General features: G+C 46.1%; 3 protein-coding genes across 4 annotated transcripts; all 3 read left to right on the top strand.

Annotated features, from left to right (window-relative positions):
* Positions 1-373: 373 nt before the first annotated feature.
* Positions 374-3,531, top strand: LOC137786272 (heat shock 70 kDa protein 1). Its single transcript, XM_068578034.1, has 2 exons — positions 374-504; positions 1,083-3,531. The coding sequence occupies exon 2, from the start codon at positions 1,105-1,107 to the stop codon at positions 3,022-3,024; it is 1,920 nt and encodes a 639-aa protein (XP_068434135.1). The 5' UTR covers positions 374-504; positions 1,083-1,104; the 3' UTR covers positions 3,025-3,531.
* A 1,506-nt stretch (positions 3,532-5,037) lies between these two features.
* On the top strand, positions 5,038-8,231 carry LOC137786273 (heat shock 70 kDa protein 1-like). The gene is made up of 2 exons (XM_068578035.1): positions 5,038-5,168; positions 5,747-8,231. The coding sequence occupies exon 2, from the start codon at positions 5,769-5,771 to the stop codon at positions 7,686-7,688; it is 1,920 nt and encodes a 639-aa protein (XP_068434136.1). The 5' UTR covers positions 5,038-5,168; positions 5,747-5,768; the 3' UTR covers positions 7,689-8,231.
* A 496-nt stretch (positions 8,232-8,727) lies between these two features.
* taok2a (TAO kinase 2a) lies at positions 8,728-25,328 on the top strand. 2 transcript variants are annotated; one of them, XM_068578028.1, is made up of 20 exons: positions 8,728-9,018; positions 11,529-11,669; positions 13,285-13,356; positions 13,553-13,654; positions 14,343-14,388; positions 14,476-14,572; positions 14,913-15,026; positions 15,133-15,224; positions 15,307-15,400; positions 15,576-15,657; positions 15,765-15,935; positions 16,178-16,387; positions 16,477-16,605; positions 16,850-17,086; positions 17,677-17,805; positions 17,887-18,090; positions 18,441-18,680; positions 18,754-18,966; positions 20,493-20,675; positions 21,409-25,328. In XM_068578028.1, exons 2-20 carry the CDS (start codon positions 11,538-11,540, stop codon positions 22,411-22,413), a joined length of 3,552 nt encoding a protein of 1,183 aa, XP_068434129.1. In that variant the 5' UTR covers positions 8,728-9,018; positions 11,529-11,537; the 3' UTR covers positions 22,414-25,328. The 2 variants fall into 2 exon arrangements, with proteins under 2 accessions (XP_068434129.1, XP_068434127.1); XM_068578026.1 differs by having other exon boundaries at positions 18,754-18,975.
* Positions 25,329-25,987: the final 659 nt, after the last annotated feature.

Raw genomic sequence — 25,987 nt, 5'->3', positions numbered from 1 at the left:
CGGCGTTGAAGCAATCTTGTTACTCAGCATGGATTGTACATTTAAGTAGAATTTGAGGATCGTTTGGGTGGAAGCAAGCATTTCTGTTTGCTTGATTTCTGCATTTTTGTACACTGTGATTTATTCGATCGTGTTTTAACACTTGCTTCGTAGATTATTCCTTTATATGCTCAGTCGGTCCCGCTGTATTTGTACTTGTAGTTTAAATGAATGTATTGTGTTGTGTATTAAAACGCAGACTATTCTCGGTGCGACCCGGCGCGTCCAGAAGCTCGTCGAAGGTTCCAATCACACGCTTCCGTGTTACGTCATCACGTCGCGCGCCCGCCCCGTGCTCTGTGATTGGTCCAAAATGCCAACTGGAAAGCTCCAGAAGCGACCAGAGGGCGGCGAGCAAAGAATAAAATGACGACGGATGAAGTTCCCGCATCGAGACGAGCCGACATCCCGGAGCAGAAACATCGTATTCTTCGCTTCTCTCTACCTTCTTCTCTCTTAACGACAGTAAGTGCGCTGCTTCCATTTGATTCTGATATTTAAATGTCCGGTTTATACATCGGCTTCGTGATAAATCAGTTTGTGTTTTCCATAAAATTAACTTCGAATTCAAAAATTAACTTTCAGTTTGAATCGAATGACTGAATCACCAAACTTTATTATTTTTAGAGCAATTTAGTGATAAATACTTTGAAAGTAAAGTAAGATTTATTTGAAGTTTTATCTTAACATTTTGTGAACACATACTATTCTCAATATATAACAGTGTTTTCTTTTACACAAAGACAGAAAGATGTTTCTGAAGTACTGTCCAATTGAAGATGAGTTGATCATCAACTGATATCCAGTCAAGCCCAACAAATGTTGACTTATTTATACAAAATCACTTGCATCTTCTTTAAAACTCGACATTGATTTAAGTTATAATTTTCAGTAATACAGAATATTTTTTGTTGTATTGATTACAACTGACCAGAAACATAACACAAGGGTTAAATAGCAAATATGTTTTCACTGGATTCATTCAGAATGTGATGATGTTTTTATAATGCAGGTATTTACTTTTTCTAATTTGCGCCTCTCAGGACACACACTCTAACAACCAGGATGTCTGCAGCTAAAGGAGCCGCTGTCGGCATCGACCTGGGCACCACCTACTCCTGCGTGGGCGTTTTCCAGCACGGAAAAGTGGAAATCATCGCCAACGACCAGGGCAACAGGACCACGCCCAGCTATGTGGCGTTCAACGACACCGAGAGGCTCATCGGGGACGCGGCCAAGAACCAGGTGGCCTTGAACCCCAGCAACACGGTGTTTGACGCCAAGAGACTGATCGGGAGAAAGATCGACGATGCAGTGGTGCAGGCGGACATGAAGCACTGGCCCTTCAAGGTGGTGGGAGACGGAGGGAAGCCCAAGATCCAGGTGCAGCACAAAGGGGAGGAGAAAACCTTCTCCCCAGAGGAGATCTCCTCCATGGTTCTGGTGAAGATGAAGGAGATCGCTGAGGCCTACCTGGGCCAAAAGGTGTCCAACGCGGTGGTCACAGTCCCGGCGTACTTCAACGACTCCCAGAGACAGGCGACGAAAGACGCCGGCGTCATCGCGGGACTGAACGTCCTGAGGATCATCAACGAGCCGACGGCGGCCGCCATCGCCTACGGTCTGGAGAAGGGCAAGTCGGGGGAACGCAACGTCCTGATCTTCGACCTCGGCGGCGGCACCTTCGACGTGTCCGTCCTGACCATCGAAGACGGGATCTTTGAAGTCAAAGCCACGGCCGGAGACACTCACCTGGGCGGAGAGGACTTTGACAACCGCATGGTGGACCACTTTGTGGAGGAGTTCAAGAGGAAGCACAAGAAGGACATCAGCCAGAACAAGAGGGCCCTGAGGAGGCTGCGCACCGCCTGTGAGAGGGCCAAGAGGACGCTGTCCTCCAGCTCGCAGGCCAGCGTGGAGATCGATTCTCTGTTCGAGGGCGTCGACTTCTACACCTCCGTCACCAGGGCTCGCTTTGAGGAGCTGTGCTCCGACCTGTTCAGGGGAACGCTGGAGCCCGTGGAGAAAGCCCTGAGGGACGCCAAAATGGACAAGTCGAAGATCCACGACGTCGTCCTGGTCGGAGGCTCCACCCGCATCCCCAAAATCCAGAAGCTGCTGCAGGATTTCTTAAACGGCAGGGAGCTGAACAAGAGCATCAACCCCGACGAGGCGGTGGCTTACGGCGCCGCCGTCCAGGCCGCCATCCTCATGGGCGACACCTCGGCCAACGTTCAGGACTTGCTGCTGCTGGACGTGGCTCCTCTGTCGCTGGGCATCGAGACCGCTGGAGGAGTCATGACGTCCCTGATTAAACGCAACACCACGATCCCCACGAAACAAACCCAGATCTTCACCACCTACTCTGACAACCAGCCCGGGGTCCTCATCCAGGTCTACGAAGGGGAGCGCGCCATGACCAAGGACAACAACCTGCTGGGCAAGTTCGATCTGTCGGGGATCCCGCCGGCCCCACGGGGGGTCCCGCAGATCGAGGTCACCTTCGACGTGGACGCCAACGGCATCATGAACGTGTCGGCGGTGGACAAAAGCACCGGCAAAGAGAACAAGATCACCATCACCAACGACAAGGGCCGACTGAGCAAAGAGGACATCGAGAGGATGGTGCAGGACGCCGACAAGTACAAAGCCGAGGACGACCTTCAGAGGGAGACCATCTCAGCCAAGAACTCCCTGGAGTCCTACGCCTTCAACGTGAAGAGCAGCGCGCAGGACGAGAACCTGAAGGGCAAAATGAGCGCCGAGGACCAGAAGAAGCTGCTGGAGAAGTGCCAGGAGACCATCGCCTGGCTGGATAACAACCAGCTGGCCGAAAAAGACGAGTACCGACACAAGCAGGAAGAGCTGGAGAAAGTGTGCAGCCCCATCCTCAGCAAGTTGCACCAGGGAGGGATGCCCGCGGGAGGCTGCGGAGAGCAGGCCCGAGCCGGCTACCAGGAGCCCACCATCGAGGAGGTGGACTAAAAGAGACCCTTCACATGGACTCTGTTATCAGGGGGACTGTTTGAAAGACCACTGGAGCTTTATATTTCATATTCTTTTATTGTTCTCACAGTGGGGACATTTCAGGATTACAGCAGCAAACGGACATTGTGAAAAATCAAAACAAGTATAAATAATAAATGGTAGAAAGAGTATGATATCTACACTACTGATATATTAACACTGTACAGGTGGAAGTGTTTGTAATGTTGTTTGTGGCCTATTGGAGCTCAGCTGGTTGTGCAGCCTGACGGCAGCAGGAAGGAAGGACTTGTGGTTCCTCTCCTTCACACACCGGGGACGAATCAGCCGGTGTGTGAAGGAGCTGTGCAGCGCTGCAGGGGGTCCTGCATGGAGTGAGGGCTGTTGTTCATCAGGCTTTAAACAAATGTTTGTATAAATTAGCACCACTGTGGTAAAGTTAAGATTCTCAACCTTTTTTATTGCAATCTTTATGTTTTCATCATCTCTGTCTTGCTGTACATCACAATAAAGATGACGTATAAATATAATATTTTTAATGATTGTTTCTGTTTTATTGTCCTTGTTCATGGCTTTATTCATTCAGATTTCTTACAACATAATGTATATGGCACTATTCTAGACTTTGACCATTCAACGCATAGAGACACCAAGTTTGTTCACTTCAAAACTCAACACTATTACAACACATTAACACAGAAAGAAGCTCCACGTAAACACACATACGAGCGCCAACATTAACACACAGTCTGTCATTGTGAATAAAGAGCATACCTGTTGTTGAGCAGCACTCACCTGTCAGAAGCAGCTGCACAAACCAGCAGCTTCTCCATCGTGAGACTGTGTGACCGTCAGCAGTGAAGCAGCACATGAGCATGAAGGTGTGACGCTTCTTCAGGTGCAGTGGCAGAGAGGGAACTTAGAAAAACACGTTTAAAATATGTTTTAATAGATTTTCATAGTTGATATTTTGAATTTTCACTGTACAATTATCTTCATTCAATATATATGTTACTATTTTACATAATTGCACATTTTGCACTCTGTACATTTAATTTAATTTCCGTTACATTGAATTTAATCTCTGAATACACTGTATGTAAATATATATATTTTATTTGTTTATGTATATGTTTCTCTCTCTCTCTCTCTCTCTCTCTCTCTATATATATTCTATTTTTATTTGTATATATATGCCATCCCTGTTCTTATTTTATTTTATTGTATTACTTATTTTGTGTGTTTAGGTTATTCCATTGATGTTGACGTCTGGAAATGTGGGACGCTACTTTGACAAAAAAATTCCCCTTGGGGATTAATAAAGTACATATCCATCCATCCATCCATGTGTCACTCACCTCTATGGGTCAAAGAATGTCTCCCTTTGCTGTCATCTGGTGGTAATATTATGAATGACACCATGACAGATTAAACATATTATAATAACTTGAATATTCAGTGTCTTACGTTTCTGTTCAGCCAGTTTATATTTTGAATTCATTGTTGGATTAAATGCTTCCATGAGATACTACACCTGAAAATCACTACATTTTAGTTTTTTGGGGTCGTCTAATTACTATACAGTCTTATAAAACTCATTTTATGCTTTTTGACGATCCATGAACGTCTCATAACACATTCGGCGTTGAAGCAATCTTGTTACTCAGCATGGATTGTACATTTAAGTAGAATTTGAGGATCGTTTGGGTGGAAGCAAGCATTTCTGTTTGCTTGATTTCTGCATTTTTGTACACTGTGATTTATTCGATCGTGTTTTAACACTTGCTTCGTAGATTACTCCTTTATATGCTCAGTCGGTCCCGCTGTATTTGTACTTGTAGTTTAAATGAATGTATTGTGTTGTGTATTAAAACGCAGACTATTCTCGGTGCGACCCGGCGCGTCCAGAAGCTCGTCGAAGGTTCCAATCACACGCTTCCGTGTTACGTCATCACGTCGCGCGCCCGCCCCGTGCTCTGTGATTGGTCCAAAACGCCAACTGGAAAGCTCGAGAAGCGACCAGAGGGCGGCGAGCAAAGAATAAAATGACGACGGATGAAGTTCCCGCATCGAGACGAGCCGACATCCCGGAGCAGAAACATCGTATTCTTCGCTTCTCTCTACCTTCTTCTCTCTTAACGACAGTAAGTGCGCTGCTTCCATTTGATTCTGATATTTAAATGTCCGGTTTATACATCGGCTTCGTGATAAATCAGTTTGTGTTTTCCATAAAATTAACTTCGAATTATAAAATTAACTTTCAGTTTGAATCGAATGACTGAATCACCAAACTTTATTATTTTTAGAGCAATTTAGTGATAAATACTTTGAAAGTAAAGTAAGATTTATTTGAAGTTTTATCTTAACATTTTGTGAACACATACTATTCTCAATATATAACAGTGTTTTCTTTTACACAAAGACAGAAAGATGTTTCTGAAGTACTGTCCAATTGAAGATGAGTTGATCATCAACTGATATCCAGTCAAGCCCAACAAATGTTGACTTATTTATACAAAGTCACTTGCATCTTCTTTAAAACTCGACATTGATTTAAGTTATAATTTTCAGTAATACAGAATATTTTTTGTTGTATAGATTACAACTGACCAGAAACATAACACAAGGGTTAAATAGCAAATATGTTTTCACTGGATTCATTCAGAATGTGATGATGTTTTTATAATGCAGGTATTTACTTTTTCTAATTTGCGCCTCTCAGGACACACACTCTAACAACCAGGATGTCTGCAGCTAAAGGAGCCGCTGTCGGCATCGACCTGGGCACCACCTACTCCTGCGTGGGCGTTTTCCAGCACGGAAAAGTGGAAATCATCGCCAACGACCAGGGCAACAGGACCACGCCCAGCTATGTGGCGTTCAACGACACCGAGAGGCTCATCGGGGACGCGGCCAAGAACCAGGTGGCCTTGAACCCCAGCAACACGGTGTTTGACGCCAAGAGACTGATCGGGAGAAAGATCGACGATGCAGTGGTGCAGGCGGACATGAAGCACTGGCCCTTCAAGGTGGTGGGAGACGGAGGGAAGCCCAAGATCCAGGTGCAGCACAAAGGGGAGGAGAAAACCTTCTCCCCAGAGGAGATCTCCTCCATGGTTCTGGTGAAGATGAAGGAGATCGCTGAGGCCTACCTGGGCCAAAAGGTGTCCAACGCGGTGGTCACAGTCCCGGCGTACTTCAACGACTCCCAGAGACAGGCGACGAAAGACGCCGGCGTCATCGCGGGACTGAACGTCCTGAGGATCATCAACGAGCCGACGGCGGCCGCCATCGCCTACGGTCTGGAGAAGGGCAAGTCGGGGGAACGCAACGTCCTGATCTTCGACCTCGGCGGCGGCACCTTCGACGTGTCCGTCCTGACCATCGAAGACGGGATCTTTGAAGTCAAAGCCACGGCCGGAGACACTCACCTGGGCGGAGAGGACTTTGACAACCGCATGGTGGACCACTTTGTGGAGGAGTTCAAGAGGAAGCACAAGAAGGACATCAGCCAGAACAAGAGGGCCCTGAGGAGGCTGCGCACCGCCTGTGAGAGGGCCAAGAGGACGCTGTCCTCCAGCTCGCAGGCCAGCGTGGAGATCGATTCTCTGTTCGAGGGCGTCGACTTCTACACCTCCGTCACCAGGGCTCGCTTTGAGGAGCTGTGCTCCGACCTGTTCAGGGGAACGCTGGAGCCCGTGGAGAAAGCCCTGAGGGACGCCAAAATGGACAAGTCGAAGATCCACGACGTCGTCCTGGTCGGAGGCTCCACCCGCATCCCCAAAATCCAGAAGCTGCTGCAGGATTTCTTAAACGGCAGGGAGCTGAACAAGAGCATCAACCCCGACGAGGCGGTGGCTTACGGCGCCGCCGTCCAGGCCGCCATCCTCATGGGCGACACCTCGGCCAACGTTCAGGACTTGCTGCTGCTGGACGTGGCTCCTCTGTCGCTGGGCATCGAGACCGCTGGAGGAGTCATGACGTCCCTGATTAAACGCAACACCACGATCCCCACGAAACAAACCCAGATCTTCACCACCTACTCTGACAACCAGCCCGGGGTCCTCATCCAGGTCTACGAAGGGGAGCGCGCCATGACCAAGGACAACAACCTGCTGGGCAAGTTCGATCTGGCGGGGATCCCGCCGGCCCCACGGGGGGTCCCGCAGATCGAGGTCACCTTCGACGTGGACGCCAACGGCATCATGAACGTGTCGGCGGTGGACAAAAGCACCGGCAAAGAGAACAAGATCACCATCACCAACGACAAGGGCCGACTGAGCAAAGAGGACATCGAGAGGATGGTGCAGGACGCCGACAAGTACAAAGCCGAGGACGACCTTCAGAGGGAGACCATCTCAGCCAAGAACTCCCTGGAGTCCTACGCCTTCAACGTGAAGAGCAGCGCGCAGGACGAGAACCTGAAGGGCAAAATGAGCGCCGAGGACCAAAAGAAGCTGCTGGAGAAGTGCCAGGAGACCATCGCCTGGCTGGATAACAACCAGCTGGCCGAAAAAGACGAGTACCGACACAAGCAGGAAGAGCTGGAGAAAGTGTGCAGCCCCATCCTCAGCAAGTTGCACCAGGGAGGGATGCCCGCGGGAGGCTGCGGAGAGCAGGCCCGAGCCGGCTTCCAGGAGCCCACCATCGAGGAGGTGGACTAAAAGAGACCCTTCACATGGACTCTGTTATCAGGGGGACTGTTTGAAAGACCACTGGAGCTTTATATTTCATATTCTTTTATTGTTCTCACAGTGGGGACATTTCAGGATTACAGCAGCAAATGGACATTGTGAAAAATCAAAACAAGTATAAATAATAAATGGTAGAAAGAGTATGATATCTACACTACTGATATATTAACACTGTACAGGTGGAAGTGTTTGTAATGTTGTTTGTGGCCTATTGGAGCTCAGCTGGTTGTGCAGCCTGACGGCAGCAAGAAGGAAGGACTTGTGGTTCCTCTCCTTCACACACCGGGGACGAATCAGCCGGTGTGTGAAGGAGCTGTGCAGCGCTGCAGGGGGTCCTGCATGGAGTGAGGGCTGTTGTTCATCAGGCTTTAAACAAATGTTTGTATAAATTAGCACCACTGTGGTAAAGTTAAGATTCTCAACCTTTTTTATTGCAATCTTTATGTTTTCATCATCTCTGTCTTGCTGGACATTACAATAAAGATGACGTATAAATATAATATTTTTAATGGTTGTTTCTGTTTTATTGTCCTTGTTCATGGCTTTATTAATTGAGATTTCCTACAACATAATGTATATGGCACTATTCTAGACTTTAACCATTCAACGCATAGAGACACCAAGTTTGTTCACTTCAAAACTCAACACTATTACAACACATTAACATTAACATGATCAGCATAACATTTGGAACGAGCAAATTGTTTTACATGGCAAATGCTTTCAACCATTTATTTATATATACAGGGATGCAATATAATATACAAAATGCAGAATATATACAAGAATTCGAATATAATCAGAAAATGCACTATGTATATAACGTTAAACAATGTAAATGGGAGCAACATAAAAGTTTTACATACATTACAAATTAATTGTAAAAATTAAATAAATACAAAGACATCAATGTTATCTAGGTCGATTTATTTATCTTTTATTTCTGAAGCGGAAACCCAACCGGAAATGGAACGCATCGGCTTCCGGTCAGCGCCGGAGTCCCGCCCCACCAGTCCGTGCCATCTTGGATTTTTAGCAAAGAACAAAAAAAGAACGGTGTGAGGAAACGAGCCCGGCCTCGGGGATTTTACGAGCGACGAGCCGCGAGATTCCGTCAACCGTCGACTTATTAATTTCTCTTCCGGGCACGTCTTCTTCTTCGGTGGTAAATGGGCCAAACGTCTCGCTGATCCCGCCGAGAGAGAGAAGAGGGAGACCCGGGCTATGAGGACAGAGGCTCGCTAGCTTCGGCTGCTAACAGTTCGTTTCGCGTTCCGGAGCGGAACCACAATAAGTCGCGGTGAGTAAAGCCGCCGAGCCGCGGGACTCGAACCCGCGACCCGAACCGCTGGTCTCTGTGCTGTTTGGGCCTTCAGTGGAAAAGATGAATGGTTTCTGTGTGGCTGCAGCTCAACGCGATGGGTCGTTGTTGTTCATGTTACCTAACGTCTGTACTAATACCTCTCTGTAGACATACTAATACCTCACTATAGAGGTACTAATACTACTCTGTAGAGGTACTAATACCTCACTATAGAGGTACTAATACTACTCTGTAGAGGTACTAATACTACTCTGTAGAGGTACTAATACCTCACTATAGAGGTACTAATACCTCACTATAGAGGTACTAATACCTCTCTGCAGAGGTACTAATACCTCTCCGTAGAGGTACTAATACCTCTCCGTAGAGGTAATAATACATCACTATAGAGGTACTAATACTACTCTGTCGAGGTACTAATACCTCTCTGTAGTGGTACTTATACCTCTCTGTAGAGTTACTAATGCCACACTATAGAGGTACTTATACCTCTCTGTAGTGTTCCTAATATCTCACTATAGAGGTATTAATACCTCACTGTAGAGGTACTAATACCACACTATAGAGGTACTAATACCACACTACAGAGGTATTAATACCTCACTATAGACTCACTAATACCACACTATAGAGGTACTAATACCTCACTATAGAGGTACTAATACCACACTACAGAGGTATTAATACCTCTCTATAGAGCTACTAATACCTTACTGTAGAGGTACTAATACCTCACTATAGAGGTACTAATACCTCACTATAGAGGTACTAATACCTCACTGTAGAGGTACTAATACCTCACTGTAGAGGTACTAATACCTTACTATGCAGGTACTAATAGCGTTAGACATTATTACCACAACATTGACCCCCCCTCCTCCTTCCATCACATTTTAACCTTGTTTTTTTCCTTCAAAATAAAAGCTGCAGAAGAAGAGAGAACTAGAACTCGTCTGTAGTGAAGAGGAACACAGTAAATCATAAAAGGTCAAATTTCTTGAAAAATATATTTTAGAAAATTTTTAAAACATATCTAAATATCCCAAAATTGTTAAGCTTCATAGACGGATGATACTAGATCTAAATAGTTATTTTCTGGAGCAAAAGAAACAAACATTTCATTACATGAAATACATTTTTTAGCTCATCTTTCCGACACAAAGAGGCGCTTAGAGTCTGCGCGCTCTCAGCCAATCAGACGCTGCGACCGGACGGCCGGCGTCCTGTGTTGGAACGCGTTTCCTCTCCGAACCGAGCGCTTAATAATTGAGATGCGTTCATGTTGAAGAGCGCTTAGTGAACAGCAGCTGCCATCCCGTAACTCCTCGTCACACTTCCTGTTTGTGGCCCTCGCCTCCACTCGAACTTCCCGCTTCGCCCTCGTGCCGCGACTCGTCTCCCGGGTTCGGCCCCGAGAGATGAAGCGCTTCCACTCAGAGGCGAGAAAATCCTGCAAAATTCCAGTTGTTGTAGCTTTAAGACGAACGGCAACAGGAAGCCGACGACGTCTCTGACGCGAGGGGAAACTCACAAGTGGGTCAGGACGCGTCTTCCAGCGCGCTGAACGCTTTAATTAGACGGTTTTCTGCACGACTGAAGTGGAGAGAAAAAAAACCCCAGACGCTTCACATCCCTTCATAAACAAGATGGGCACTGGGCCCAGATGTGGAGCAGAGGGCTGATGCTCTCAGCGCAGCCGTCACCAGGATCACATTCCTCTGCTACGAGGCCTCGTTCATCTGAAACATCCCATAACCACAGAAGCTCAGCAGGCAGTCGCCTTCTGGGTCTTTATTCACATGATGAGCAAATCAAATCCATTATTTTATAGTCTGTCTTGTTGTTGATGAGCTCAGAGCTTTAGGATGTTACATCATTCATCTCTGATATCTATTTTACACATGCAAACATCTGGATGTATTCTAGTTCATAACCAACACTACGTTCTACTAGATTACACCTGAACGCATCATGAGAATGTCATCATTTGCCGCTAACTAGCTCTCCTCTTGTTGGTTCTCCGTTAGCGGTGCTGCTAATGTTACTAGCTCTCCTGTTGGTTCTCCGTTAGCGGTGCTGCTAATGTTACTAGCTCTCCTGTTGGTTCTCCGTTAGCGGTGCTGCTAATGTTACTAGCTCTCCTGTTGGTTCTCCGTTAGCGGTGCTGCTAATGTTACTAGCTCTCCTGTTGGTTCTCCGTTAGCGGTGCTGCTAATGTTACTAGCTCTCCTCCTGTTGGTTCTCCGTTAGCGGTGCTGCTAATGTTACTAGCTCTCCTCCTGTTGGTTCTCCGTTAGAGGTGCTGCTAACGTTACAAGCTCTCCTGTTGTTGGTCTAAACACTGATTGGTTGTTCACAAAGTTACATGATCAGAGAAACGTAAATACAAACCATGTTATTTGTCAGATTTCCACTGAGGCCTTGCTCTGCTCTTCAACCCGTTGACCTTTAACCCGTTGACCTTTAACCCCTCCTCTGTGTTCCAGGCCCTGGCCATGCCCTCGAGTGTTCGGGCGGGCAATCTCAAAGACCCCGAGGTGGCGGACCTCTTCTGCAAAGACGATCCGGAGAAGTTGTTCGCGGACCTCCGTGAGATCGGACATGGCAGCTTCGGAGCCGTTTACTTCGTGAGTCCCTCGGCCATTTTTTTGTCGCTGTCTCTATCCATAAAGCTACGAAGATGATGATGATGATGAAGATGAAATAGATAATGAAGAAGATGAGGCGAAATAACTGAGAATAAATCAGAGCAGGAAGTGGATTCAGCTCTGTGTTTTATCATGAAGCTCAATGCTAAGAATTAAGACCCACCTTGTTATAAAAACTGTGTGTGCATGCATGTGTGTGTGTGTGTGTGTGTGTGTGTGTGTGTGTGTGTGTGTGTGTGTGTGTGTGTGTGTGTGTGTGTGTGTGTGTGTGTGTGCACACACCTGTGAAGCTCCTCCAGGCGGTGAGGAGACTCACACCTCCACAGTGTTCTCACTGAACATCCACCATTCGAGATGTAACGTGCATCCATTTAAAGGACGAGTACCGTGAGGGTTTTGAGGGTACTAGTACTCTTATGGGTAGTAGTACTAGTACTCTTATGGGTAGTAGTACTAGTACTCTTATCAATACTCTCATCGGTTCTCTTTGATTATTGTGTGAGAATAAAACACAATTAATTCTGAAAATAATCCACATTTCTTTGTTATTCTTGTATATCTTGAGCAGCAACACCAGAAATGGTAAAATCTTTCTCATTGAAGAGACCAAGAGACAAAGAGACAAAGAGACAAAGACAGAGAAGCAAAGGGACAAAGGGACAGAGAGACAAAGGAGCAAACAGAGACAGAAAGAACGAGACAGAGAGGCGGAGAGACACTGAAGAAGCCGACAGAGACAGAAAGAGACAAAGAGGCAGAGAGAGAGAACCGGTTCCTCTTCAGAAGGAGTTCCAGGTCTTCTTGTGTATTTATACTCCGCTGACCTTAAACGCCTCCTCTCCGTATTTAAAGCTGTTCTGTGGAGACGGTTATTTACGCTGCAGCGTGACGCCGGCTGACGGCAGCAGGCCTCACGTGGGCTTCAGCAGGATGAAGCTCCTGGAATAGATCTGAGGAAACGCAGCGTTTCACCCGGAAATGAACGAGTGAATGCAGTTTATTCTGGTCGGTGAACGGATGGACCTGCATCTTTTGTCCTCCGCTCTGCGAGCGCGTCGGCTCCGTCTTCTGGCGCCACCGAGTGGTGTCACGCTGCATCTGCAGGCTCTGCTGTGGTCTGATGAAGACCAGAGTAAAGTAGTCGGCCCTCAGATGAAGGCAGGGCGCCGCTGTCTGCAGCAAACGCAGCGTGTTAAAGAAGCAAAGCATGAAAACATTATTCTGTCCCCATGACGTCTTTACAAATGAAAGAGAAGCTTTTTGACCTGATGAGTGTGTCTGTGATCACAGTCTACTTCCTCTTGAGTTCCTAATCTGTCTGGACGAAGACGTCACAGAGCAGCTCGTACATGTGGAGGAGCTCTGCAGGCCTTTTAGTGTCACGTGCACAACAATTATATATATTCATATATTTGTAACACAAGCAACTTGTAACACTAATAACTGTACATTTACAAACTGCATGCTGGGTACAGCTCGCCCACTAAAGAGACGGACTCTTCTGGTCTGTCTCGTCCTGTTTTTATTTTGCTCCTGGACCAATGAACGTCCTGAAGGGACTCGAGTGTTTAACGCCTCGTGAACTGTGTTTCAGGCCCGAGACATTCGCAACAATGAGGTGGTGGCCATCAAGAAGATGTCGTACAGCGGCAAGCAGACCAACGAGGTAACGCACAGGAACACGCCTCTGGCCCTGCGCTGATGGAGATATGAGACATTAAAAGGTGTGTGTGTGTGTGTGTGTGTGTGTGTGTGTGTGTGTGTGTGTGTGTGTGTGTGTGTGTGTGTGTGTGTGTGTGTGTGTGTGTGTGTGTGTGTGTGTGTGTGTGTGTGTGTGTGTGCGCGTGTGTGTGCGTGTGCAGAAATGGCAGGACATCATCAAAGAGGTGAAGTTCCTGCAGAAGCTGCGGCACCCGAACACCATCGAGTACCGAGGCTGCTACCTGAAGGAGCACACGGCATGGGTACGTCCAGGAAGCCCGGGGCTTTAGGACCCAGCGGAGCGCTGAGGGGAGACCAGAACATGATTGATCACCAGAACCTGATCGATTGATCAAATGTTTCAGCTGCGTTCTGATTTGTTCTTGACCCAAAACAAAGGCCAAAAAACTTTACTCTACTACATCGAGTACTACTTCTATATTACTTTTACTACATCACTACTACTTCAGCTTTGGTTTCTTAACAATCAGAATATACATCAGTTTGTTATTATATTTTATACTTTAATATGTATATAAAAACAAATACATACAACATATATAAATCCAAAAATATATTTGATTTGTTTTTATATATATATCTATAGATATCTACATATATATATATATATATATATATATATATATATATATATATCATATATATATATATATATATATATATATATATATATATATATATATATATAGATATATCTACATGTAGATATATCTATATATATATATATATATATATATATATATATATATATATATAGATATATCTACATGTAGATATATCTATATATATATATATATATATATATGCAACAAATAGATGAAGATTGAACCTGCAGCTCTACATGAAGCATTACAAGATAAGCTGCACCTTTAAACTGATAAACACATTAAATTGATTGATTGAGTGATTGATTGCCTGCTCGTCCTCCAGCTGGTGATGGAGTACTGCCTCGGCTCGGCCTCAGACCTGCTGGAAGGTGAGTGCTCGTCTTCCTCGTCTTCCTCTCGTTGTGTCCTTCCTGCTGGTTTCCTGTGTGACTCTTTGTCTCCTCTCGTCCTCCCAGTTCACAAAAAGCCGCTCCAGGAAATGGAAATAGCTGCTATTACCCATGGTGCACTGCAGGGATTAGCATATCTTCACTCTCACAACATGATTCACAGGTAACGGCTGTTTCCACTCTCCTATATATAGAATATGACTTCTTGTTATGTATTTAATGTCTTTGAGCTATTTGCATTTCTCATAATCCTGTAAACTTTTACACAAACATGTTCATTATTAACAAATTATTATTAAATACAGAAACAATTCATGTGGAATCAATTAAATATAAATTATATAAAAACAGCTTTTTAATAAACATATTTTATTTCTGAGACTCTAAATAAGATAAAACAGTCTGTGTATCTGAGGCTCTTATTTTGAAATCTGAGTGTCAACGTCTACAAAACAAACTGAGCCGCACTCTGATGTTTACTGACGCGTGCTTTTGTTTTGTAGGGACGTGAAGGCAGGAAACATCCTGCTGACGGAGCCCGGTCAGGTGAAGCTGGGGGACTTTGGGTCCGCGTCCATCGTGGCGCCGGCCAACTCCTTCGTGGGGACGCCGTACTGGTGAGGAGCCGACGCCCAGTGTGACTGAGGATGTGTGAGAGTCTCAGCTTGTTAAGGTGTGTGTGTGTGTGTGTGAGTCTCAGCTGTGCGGTGTGTGTTTCTTCAGGATGGCTCCAGAGGTGATCCTGGCCATGGACGAGGGTCAGTACGACGGGAAGGTGGACGTCTGGTCGCTGGGCATCACCTCCATCGAGCTGGGTAAAGGCCCGCGCGGCGCCTCCGGTGGTCCTTTGAGGGCGAGCGAGCTTCTCCATCGTGACCTTGTGCTCTGTTCCCACAGCGGAGAGGAAGCCGCCGCTGTTCAACATGAACGCCATGAGTGCCTTATACCACATCGCCCAGAACGAGAGCCCCGTGCTGCAGTCCAACCACTGGTGAGCTCGCTGCTCAAGACCGCGCCTCGTTTAGGGCTCCGCCCACTCTACTTCCTGTTAGCTTAAGGCTCCACCCACTCTACTTCCTGTTAGTTTAGGGCTCCACCCACTCTACTTCCACTCTTATTATTAATATTATTAATATTATTAATATTATTAACCTGATCCCCTGCAGGTCGGATTCTTTCCGTAACTTCGTGGACTCTTGCCTGCAGAAGATTCCTCAGGACCGGCCGACCTCAGACGTGCTGCTGAATGTGAGAACCGGTCCGGCTTCATCGCCCCAAACATAAACCCTCGTCTTCATCGGAGTCTCGCTTACTCACCTCGCCTCCTTCCTTCCTTGCCTCCTCTCCTCTCGCAGCATCGTTTCCTGTGCCGCGAGCGTCCTCTGACGGTGATCATGGACCTGATCGCGCGCACCAAAGACGCCGTGAGGGAGCTGGACAACCTGCAGTACCGCAAGATGAAGAAGATCCTCTTCCACGAGACGCAGCAGAACGGACCCGTGTCTGAGGGAGGCGAGGACGAGGAGGTGAGGAAGGGAGGAAAAGGGCACAAGGAGAGGAGGCATAAAGTACAGACGCATGAGTCAGAGGGTTCTCATATATTCTTGAATAGTTGTGAATAACACATTCTCTCCACACGACCTTCATTTCACTAAATCCGTCCGTCGCACACGATGCGTTCGAGGACTGTGGGAAAGACGACACTCTGCTGGTGGTGCTGTTTTCCCTGCAGTTGTGTCTGGTGTTTTAAAGATGGCCGCTCTTGCAGGAGGTGGAGACGTACCTGCTGCGCACCGGCACGGTGAACAGCATGGAGAGCTCCCAGTCCGTGCCCAGCATGTCCATCTCGGCGTCGTCACACAGCAGCTCGGTCAACAGTCTGGCCGACGCCTCCGACGACAGCAGCGGGGAGATGGCCATGATGCAGGAGGGCGAGCACACCGTCACCTCCAACAGCTCCATCATCCACCGGCCCACGGTAAACAACAACAACAACGACCTCCTGCTCCGCGCTCCTCCTCACGTCATGACACGTCTGACCCTCCTCCTCCTCCTCCTCTTCCTCAGGGCCAGGACAACATCTATGACGACCCCTACCAGCCGGAGATGGACCCGCCTCAGGCGCCTTCAGCCGGACGCCGGAGAGCTTATTACCGCAACCGGGATCACTTCGCCACCATCAGGACCGCCTCCTTGGTGAGTCGAATTCTTCTTCTTCTTCTTCTTCTTCTTCTTCTTCTTCTACTTCTTCTTCTTGTTATTCTTCTTGGTCTTCTTCTTCTTCTTCTTCCTCATCAAGGAGATTTGGTTTGATGTTAAATTTTAATCCAGATTCTGGTCGTAAAGACGTTGTTGTTGTTGTTTTGTTCCGTTTGATGTGTCAACAAATAAACTGGAGTCAGACTCTCAATGTGATGAAGCTCCTCCTCCTCCTCCCCAGGTGACCCGTCAGATCCAGGAGCACGAGCAGGGCTCGGCGCTGCGGGAGCAGATGTCGGGCTACAAGCGCATGCGGCGGCAGCACCAGAAGCAGCTGATGGGGCTGGAGAACAAGCTGAAGGCCGAGATGGACGAGCACCAGCTGAAGCTGGACAAGGAGCTGGAGAACCAGAGGAACAGCTTCTCCTCCGAGGCCGACAAGCTGTCCAAGAAGCACCAGGCCATCCTGGAGAAGGAGGTGACGTCTGTTTAGATATTTATATTCATGAAGGACCCAACGCTCACATCTATATATGAACTACTGAATTAGTAACGCTGCTAGCTCCCCTGTTGGTGCTCTGTTAGCGGTGCTGCTAACGCTGCTAGCTCTCCTGTTGGTGCTCTGTTAGCGGTGCTGCTAACGCTGCTAGCTCCCCTGTTGGTGCTCTGTTAGCGGTGCTGCTAACGCTGCTAGCTCCCCTGTTGGTGCTCTGTTAGCGGTGCTGCTAACGCTGCTAGCTCTCCTGTTGGTGCTCTGTTAGCGGTGCTGCTAACGCTGCTAGCTCCCCTGTTGGTGCTCTGTTAGCGGTGCTGCTAACGCTGCTAGCTCTCCTGTTGGTGCTCTGTTAGCGGTGCTGCTAACGCTGCTAGCTCTCCTGATGGTGCTCTGTTAGCGATGCTGCTAACGCTGCTAGCTCTCCTGTTGGTGCTCTGTTAGCGGTGCTGCTAACGCTGTTAGCTCTCTTGGTTGTTTACAAAGTCAAATCAGTGACTAGAGAAACATTGTGACTTCCTGGTCACATGACCTGGAGGTCTCTGACCTCTGACCTCTCGCGTGTCGTCCTGCAGGTGAAGGCGGCGCTGGCGGAGGAGAAGAAGTTCCAGCAGCACATTCTGGGCCAGCAGAAGAAAGAGCTCACCAGCTTACTGGAGTCACAGAAACGCCAGTACCGCCAGCGCAAAGACCAGCTGAAGGAGGTCAGAGGTCATCACACACACACACACACAGACACACACACACACACAGCCAGCAGAGGACCTGACCCTCTCCTCCCTCAGGAGCTGAGTGAGAACCAGTCCACGCCCAAGAGGGAGAAGCAGGAGTGGCTGATCCGGCAGAAGGAGTGTCTGCAGCAGATGCAGGCGGAGGAGGAGGCGGGGCTTCTGCGCCGGCAGCGCCAGTACTACGAGCTGCAGTGCCGCCAGTACAAGAGGAAGATGCTGCTGGCGAGACACAACCTGGAGCAGGACCTGCTGCGGGAGGTACGGGGTCACGAGGTCACGGGGCTTTCACAATAAAAGTCCTGATGCTCTGGAGACAGAACCAGAAGGAGAGAGAACTCCCCTCTTTCTCCTCTTCCTCTCTTCTTTCCTCTCTCCTTTCCCCTTTCCTCTCTCCCCTTTCCTCTTCCTCCTTTCCTCTTTCTCGTCTCTCCTTTCCTCTATCTTCTTTCCTTTCTCCTCTCTCCTTTCCTCTCTCTTCCTTCCTCTTCCTCCTCTCCTCCTCTCTTCACTCTGTGATATTTCTTAGTACAAACGCACAAATAATCAGGATTTAAAGAGTTGTTTCCCTCAAAAGCAGAACATCTTGCACTCCCTCCCCCCTCCTCCAGGACCTGAACAAGAAGCAGACCCAGAAGGACCTGGAGTGCGCCATGCTGCTGCGGCACCACGAGTCCACCCAGGAGCTGGAGTTCCGTCAGCTGGGCTCGGTGCAGCGCACGCGGGCCGATCTGATCCGCACGCAGCACCAGACGGAGCTCACCAACCAGATGGAGTACAACAAGCGCCGCGAGCAGGAGCTGCGGCAGAAGCACACGGTGGAGGTGCGGCAGCAGCCCAAGAGCCTCAAGGTGAGTGCAGGTCAGGGGTCGCGGGTTCGGGTCCTCCCGCGGGCCTCCGGTCCTAACGGAAACCCGCTCTCAGTCCAAAGAGATGCAGATCAAGCGCCAGTTCCAGGAGACGTGTAAGATCCAGACGCGGCAGTACAAAGCGCTGAGGAACCACCTGCTGGAGAGCACGGCCAAGAGCGACCACAAGGCCGTGCTGAAGCGCCTGAAGGAGGAGCAGACGCGCAAGCTGGCCATCCTGGCCGAGCAGTACGACCACTCCATCAACGACATGCTGTCCACACAGGCTGTGAGTAAGGCAAGGACCCCGCGCACCACAACAACAACACAACAACAACACAACACATGCTGCACACACAGGCTGTGAGTAAGGCAAGGACCCCGCGCACCACAACAACAACACAACAACAACACAACACATGCTGCACACACAGGCTGTGAGTAAGGCAAGGACCCCGCGCACCACAACAACAACACAACAACAACACAACACATGCTGCACACACAGGCTGTGAGTAAGGCAAGGACCCCGCGCACCACAACAACAACACAACAACAACACAACACATGCTGCACACACAGGCTGTGAGTAAGGCAAGGACCCCGCTCACCTGCTGCACCACAACAACAACACAACGACTCATGCAGATCATCAGGTCCCTTTGAAGTCATCACGTATAAACTATACCAGTGTATATATATTATTATATAAACTCTATATATTGCTACATAAACTCTATATATTACTACATAAACTCTATATATTACTACATAAACTCTATATATTACTACATAAACTCTATATATTACTACATAAACTCTATATATTACTACATAAACTCTATATATTACTACATAAACTATATATTACTACATAAACTCTATATATTACTACATAAACTCTATATATTACTACATAAACTCTATATATTACTACATAAACTCTATATATTACTACATAAACTCTATATATTACTACATAAACTATATATTACTACATAAACTCTATATATTACTACATAAACTCTATATATTACTACATAAACTCTATATATTACTACATAAACTCTATATATTACTACATAAACTATATATTACTACATAAACTCTATATATTACTACATAAACTCTATATATTACTACATAAACTCTATATATTACTACATAAACTCTATATATTACTACATAAACTCTATATATTACTACATAAGCTCTATATATTACTACATAAGCTCTATATATTACTACATAAACTCTATATATTACTACATAAGCTCTATATATTACTACATAAGCTCTATATATTACTACATAAACTCTATATATTACTACATAAACTCTATATATTACTACATAAACTCTATATATTACTACATAAACTCTATATATTACTACATAAACTCTATATATTACTACATAAGCTCTATATATTACTACATAAGCTCTATATATTACTACATAAACTCTATATATTACTACATAAACTCTATATATTACTACATAAACTCTATATATTACTACATAAACTCTATATATTACTACATAAACTCTATATATTACTACATAAACTCTATATATTACTACATAAACTCTATATATTACTACATAAACTCTATATATTACTACATAAACTCTATATATTACTACCGCCATCGTTTCCTGAACTGGACTCCGGTTCACTTCTTGTAATAAATAAAACCATATTTTCTCGCCGTCGCCTTCGTCTTCGTCGCCTTCGTCGTCGCCTTCCTCTTCGTCGCTGTGCCTCCTCTCACCCTCCTCCCCCTCATCGTCCTCCTCCTCCTCCTCCCACAGCTGCGCCTGGACGAGACGCAGGAGGCGGAGTACCAGGTGCTGCGGATGCAGCTGCAGCAGGAGCTGGAGCTGCTGAACGCCTACCAGAGCAAGATCAAGATCCACACGGACACGCAGCACGAGAGGGAGGGCAAGGACCTGGAGCAGAGGGTGTCCATCCGCCGCGCGCTGCTGGAGCAACGGGTAGGTCACGGGTCAGGGGTCACGGGTCATGGGTCATGGGTCAGAGGTCACAGGGTCAGGGGTCATGGATCAGGGGTCACGGGTCAGAGGGTCAGAGGTCACGGGTCAGAGGTCACAGGGTCAGAGGTCACAGGATCATGGATCAGGGGTCACGGGTCACAGGGTCAGAGGTCACGGGTCAGAGGTCACAGGGTCATGGATCAGGGGTCACAGGTCAGAGGTCACGGGTTCAGAGGTTAGAGGTCACAGGTCAGAGGTCACGGGTTATTGATGGTGATGCAGGGTTCTTACGGTCATGGAAAATGTTAAAATTAATAATAATAATTTTTCAATTTTTCACAAAAAAATAAATTTTGTTAAATTGTTAAAATTCATGATTTTTTTTAAAGTTCTTGATAATTTTGTTAAAATCTTGAATTTTTTTTTTTTAATTGTTGATTCTTTTTTTTAATTCTTGAAATTTTTCGAAAAATTCAAGAAAATTTTGTAAAAATTCTTGAAATTTTTCGAAAAAATCGTGAGAATTTTAATAAAATTAATTAAAATTTTGTTAAATTATGATTTAAAAAAAAACATTAAAGAATTGGTTAAAATTTAGGAAAATTTGGTTAAAGTCATGAACGTTTGGTTAAAAGTCCCTGTCTCCAGATGGTGGTGGTTGTTGTTGTTGTTGTTGTTGTTGTTGTTGTTGTTGTTGTTGTCCTCCTCCTCACAAGGTGCCGTGTCCCCTCAGATCGAGGAGGAGATGCTGTCGCTGCAGAACGAGCGCTCGGAGCGCATCCGCACGCTGCTGGAGCGCCAGGCGCACGAGATCGAGGCCTTCGACTCGGAGAGCATGCGTCTGGGCTTCAGCAACATGGCGCTGAGCGGCATCCCCGCCGAGGCCTTCAGCCAGGGATACCCGACCCCCAGCCCGTCCTCGGGCTCCGGGGGCTGGCCCTCCCGGCCCGTGCCGCGCTCCGGCAGCCACTGGAGCCACAGCGTGCAGAACTCGGTGGCCACGCCGTCGTGGCGCAGCCAGAACCACGGAGGAGGAGGAGGAGGAGGAGGAGGCGGCGGTGGTGGAGGAGGTGGAGGAGGAGGAGGAGGAGGAGGAGGAGGAGGAGGCAGCTTCATCCGAGCCGACTCCGTCGCCTCCTCCCACGGCCTCGGCAGAGACAGCGAGCTGCACAAGAGCAGCAGGGGCCACCAGCCCTCCTCTTCCTCCTCCTCTTCCTCCCACTCCTCCTCCTCCCATCACCACCACCACCACCACCCCCACCCCCAGCAGCAGCAGCACTACCTCCCCCAGCACTACCAGCACCACCAGAGCACGCCGCAGCTGTACCGCGAGAGCCACGAGCGGCCCCGAGAGTGGGGGGGAGGAGGAGGAGGCGCAGGAGGAGGAGGAAGCCACTACCCTCATCTCTCCCAGCTCCACCACCACCACCACCACCTCTCCACGCACGCCTCCTCCCAGTCCTTGGCCCTGCTGCCTCCGCCGCCGCCGCCTCCCCCGATCTCCCTGTCCTCCTCCTCCCCGCCCTCCTCCGCCTCCTCCTCCTCCTCCTCGTCTCAGGGAGGCTACGGCGGCGGCCTGAGCATCCGGGGCGCCGGCCTCGCCGCCCTCAGGAACAGCCCCCAGCCGCTGAGGAGGACGGCGTCCGGGGGCCCGGGCGGCGGCAGCGACGGCGGGCTGAGCCGGAGCACCTCGGTCACCTCCCACATCTCCAACGGGTCGCACCTCTCCTACTCGTGAGCCTCCTTCCTCTTCCTCCTCCTCCTCCTCTTCCTCCTCCTCCTGAGATCTGACTTGAAGTCTGTTGTCGGCGAAGAAGCAGAAGTTTGTTTTCAGATTTTAAATGTAGATTTGAACAAAGTGTTCCGGGACTTAAAATCGCTTTTTGATGCTCCGAAAGAAAACGAGAGGAAGCCATTTTTCTTTTTTTATTATTATTATTGTTGTTGTTATTATTATTATTATTATTATTATTATTATTATTATTAATAAGATCACTGTTAGAAAGAGTTGCACAGGAACAGTGATGAAACAAAGCAAGTAAAAAAAAAAATGTTGATTTTGTGCCACATTGAATGAGCTTTTAAAAAAACAACAACACTGTAAACTTTGTAAATAAGTCGACTGTAAACCCCGTTTGTTTGTTTTTTATCTGTAACTGTTTATTTTTATTTTGTAGTGATAATAAGATTCTGTAAACACTGCCACTTCTTCTGCCCGCCCCTTTAACGTCCTCTTAAAGGGACGTCCACTTCTTCTGCCCGCCCCTTTAACGTCCTCTTAAAGGGACGTCCACTTCTTCTGCCCGCCCCTTTAACGTCCTCTTAAAGGGACGTCCACTTCTTCTGCCCGCCCCTTTAACGTCCTCTTAAAGGGACGTCCACTTCTTCTGCCCGCCCCTTTAACGTCCTCTTAAAGGGACCTTCACCTCTTCTGCCCGCCCCTTTAACGTCCTCTTAAAGGGACAGTCCGACGTTCATCCTCGCCCTAAAACGTCTCCAACGGTATAAAATGGGATTTTTTTTTTTGATAATTTTTTTTTAAAGTTCATGATTGAAAAAATAACTTTTTAAACTATCAATCAATTAATCAATAAGTCGACTAATTGATTTCTTCTCCTTTGACTTAAAACTGCAGATAAGAAAAACCTTTTAAATGTCGGACTGCTCCTTTAAAGGGACGATTCAAGAGGTGTGTGTGTGTGTGTGTGTGTGTGTGTGTGTGTGTGTGTGTGTGTGTGTGTGTGTGTGTGTGTGTGTGTGTGTGTGTGTGTGTGTGTGTGTGTGTGTGAGAGTGTGAGAGAGAGAGAGAGAGACACTCCCCGCCCCTCCCCCCTCCCATCTGTAGATAGGGATGTTCGTGGTGCGTTCAGGGCGCGAACAGCTGCATGGACGTTTGTGTACAGACATTTGTATGAATAACATGCACACTATCTATTTATATAAACGTAAGAAGCGATTGTTCGCGGTCGAACGCTTCGACTGTGTTTAGAGAAACAATAACAACAATAATAGATGACGTCATCGTTATTATTACCTCTACTGCAGCTGGAGTATTTATGTCGTATGCCGATCTTTAAAAATGTAATTGCCATTGTTGACCACTAGGTGGGGGAATGAGAGCAATGTTACTGTGACGGAGAGATAAACAGGAGGACTACATCTCCCAGCATGCCTCTGGAGGGCTACGGGTCTGGGCTGGCCATCAACTGTCTTTCTTTTTTTTCTTTTTCTTTTTTTTGAGCCAGTATTAAAATGTCGAGCTGAATATAAATATCAATATTTTTGTCACAAAATTTTGGTGCCAAAAAGAATCAAACCTGTAAAATCTGGATCCACAAAGTGTTCACTGTCAAGTCCTGTAAACTATAACTATAAACTATATAACTATAAACTATAACTGTAACCAGACATCAGGTTATTTACAGTTTTATGAACAGAACTTGTGTAAAATCTACAAAATTACCAACAATTTGTAAATTATTAAAACTAATTATTTTGACAATGAGACATCTACTCTTTTAAAAAGGAAATAATTATTTTGGCAGTTTTTTTACATCTTTTTTTTCATTTTTATGTATTCACAATGTTTTGTTTCTTCATTTTTATTTTATTTAAAAGTGACAAAAAACATTTAAAAAATATTTCATTGTAATGAGATGAGTTTTAATATTTTTTTATCTGCGTATAGTTCCTAATAATTATTTAATTATTTAACTTTGTGATACAAATAGTTCTCAAAATGTAAAATATAAAAATAAACCAACAATTTGTGAAGAAAATTATTGAAACTCAGTTCAAAATTATGAATTTTTTTTCTGCCATTTAAAAAAAAAAAAGAATTTAAATTTGTCTTTAATCCGACTTTACTGAATTTATGAATAAATACATAAATATTCATTATTATATAATTTTCTTTCACACAACTAACATTTTGTGATGCGTTCAGGTTCCTCTCGTAATATCGAACACTGTGTTAGTTCATGACGCTTCTTGCAGATGACTGTGAACACTTTGTGGATCTTTATGAGCAGAACGTTTGTGTTTATTTATCAAAACAATTCTCTTTCACGCCGACTTCATTTTCAGTTTCCCAACGTTTGGAAAATGTTTTTTTTTCTTCTCCTTGAAAACATAAACGCGTCTGTGAGATTTCATTTTGCCAACTGTAGTTTTTATTGAAAGTATTATTTTGTAAAGTTTTGCCAATTTTAAAGCTGCTGGAGTTTCTCCTCTGTGAGCAGTTCACTGACATCAGGATTTCTGAGCTCTTCTTGTTCTTTGGACGTTGAGTTTGTTTGTTTTCATTCATGTGCAGATTACTTTATCTCATGTGATCCAGAAGGAAACAACAACAACAACAACCAAACAAACGTGTAGAAAAAATGTGCGAATGGCAAAAAAAGAGCAAATTTCATTTTGGTCCAAAATGTTTCCTCAAAAAAACAAAGACACTCGACTGTTTGTTTGTTTGTGGCCAGCGGGATGATGAAGAGGAGGATGATGATGAAGATGAGTGAGTGATGGATGGATTTTAAAGTTTTTACAGCGGGAGGCGGAGTTTAAAACGTTCAGGTTCAAAATGTTTGCAGGAGAGATGAGTTGTACAGAAACGTAACAAAATACTTTTGGAGAAATAAATGAACAAAAACAGAACTGTTGGTTTGTTTTCATTGTTTTCTTGTTTGTTTATTAACGGGGCCTTGAACACTTTTTATTTCTGGGAAATATCTAAACATTTGATTTCTGCCATTTCTGAATTAACATTTCAAAGATTCAAGATTGCTGGGTCCTTGTAACACACACAAAGTGAAGCCTCAGGGGCCCCAGGACGCAGCCCTGAGGGATCCCACTGCTCACTGGTCAGATGTGAAGTTGGCAACTCTGACTGTTTGTGTTGCTGCTTGAGAGAAAGTTCAGCTCCTGGTTGAGGAAAGCAGATGTATTTAAACTAATACATGTTAGTACTTGTACACGGTGGTATTAGTACTTTTACACGGTGGTGTTAGTACTTTTACACGGTGGTGTAAGTACTTTTACACTGTGGTATTAGTACTTCTACGCGGTGGTGTAGGTAATGTAGTCTCATCTCAGCAGCTTTGGCATCTTGTTCTTCTGGTTTCGTAACGTTATCAAAAGGGGGAGGAGTCATATGATGTCACCGCCCAATTTACCTGTAATCTGAGACAGGAAGTAAAGATTCTGTCTTTCAAAACAAAAGGAAAAACTTCAGTGTGTTTTTATTTTCTTTAATAAACGATAAACAAACAATACTAAAAAATCAACTACAAACAATAAAGAGCAACATATTTCAT

Source organism: Clinocottus analis, unplaced genomic scaffold, assembly GCF_023055335.1.
Source record: "Clinocottus analis isolate CAN_PGR_092001 unplaced genomic scaffold, fCliAna1.0.p SCAF_16, whole genome shotgun sequence".
NCBI classification, from domain to species: domain Eukaryota; kingdom Metazoa; phylum Chordata; class Actinopteri; order Perciformes; family Cottidae; genus Clinocottus; species Clinocottus analis.
Note: the sequence above shows the minus strand (reverse complement) of the source record. Positions and strands in the feature narration are given on the sequence as shown.

Excerpts from the sequence above, each read along its gene's own strand:
- LOC137786272 (XM_068578034.1), top strand. The coding sequence starts at position 1,105 with ATGTCTGCAGCTAAAGGAGCCGCTGTCGGCATCGACCTGGGCACCACC.
- LOC137786273 (XM_068578035.1), top strand. The coding sequence starts at position 5,769 with ATGTCTGCAGCTAAAGGAGCCGCTGTCGGCATCGACCTGGGCACCACC.
- taok2a (XM_068578026.1), top strand. The coding sequence starts at position 11,538 with ATGCCCTCGAGTGTTCGGGCGGGCAATCTCAAAGACCCCGAGGTGGCG. Across the intron at positions 15,401-15,575 it reads GTGCTGCAGTCCAACCACTG|GTCGGATTCTTTCCGTAACT; the intron begins GTGAGCTCGCTG and ends GATCCCCTGCAG. Across the intron at positions 16,606-16,849 it reads CCATCAGGACCGCCTCCTTG|GTGACCCGTCAGATCCAGGA; the intron begins GTGAGTCGAATT and ends CCTCCTCCCCAG.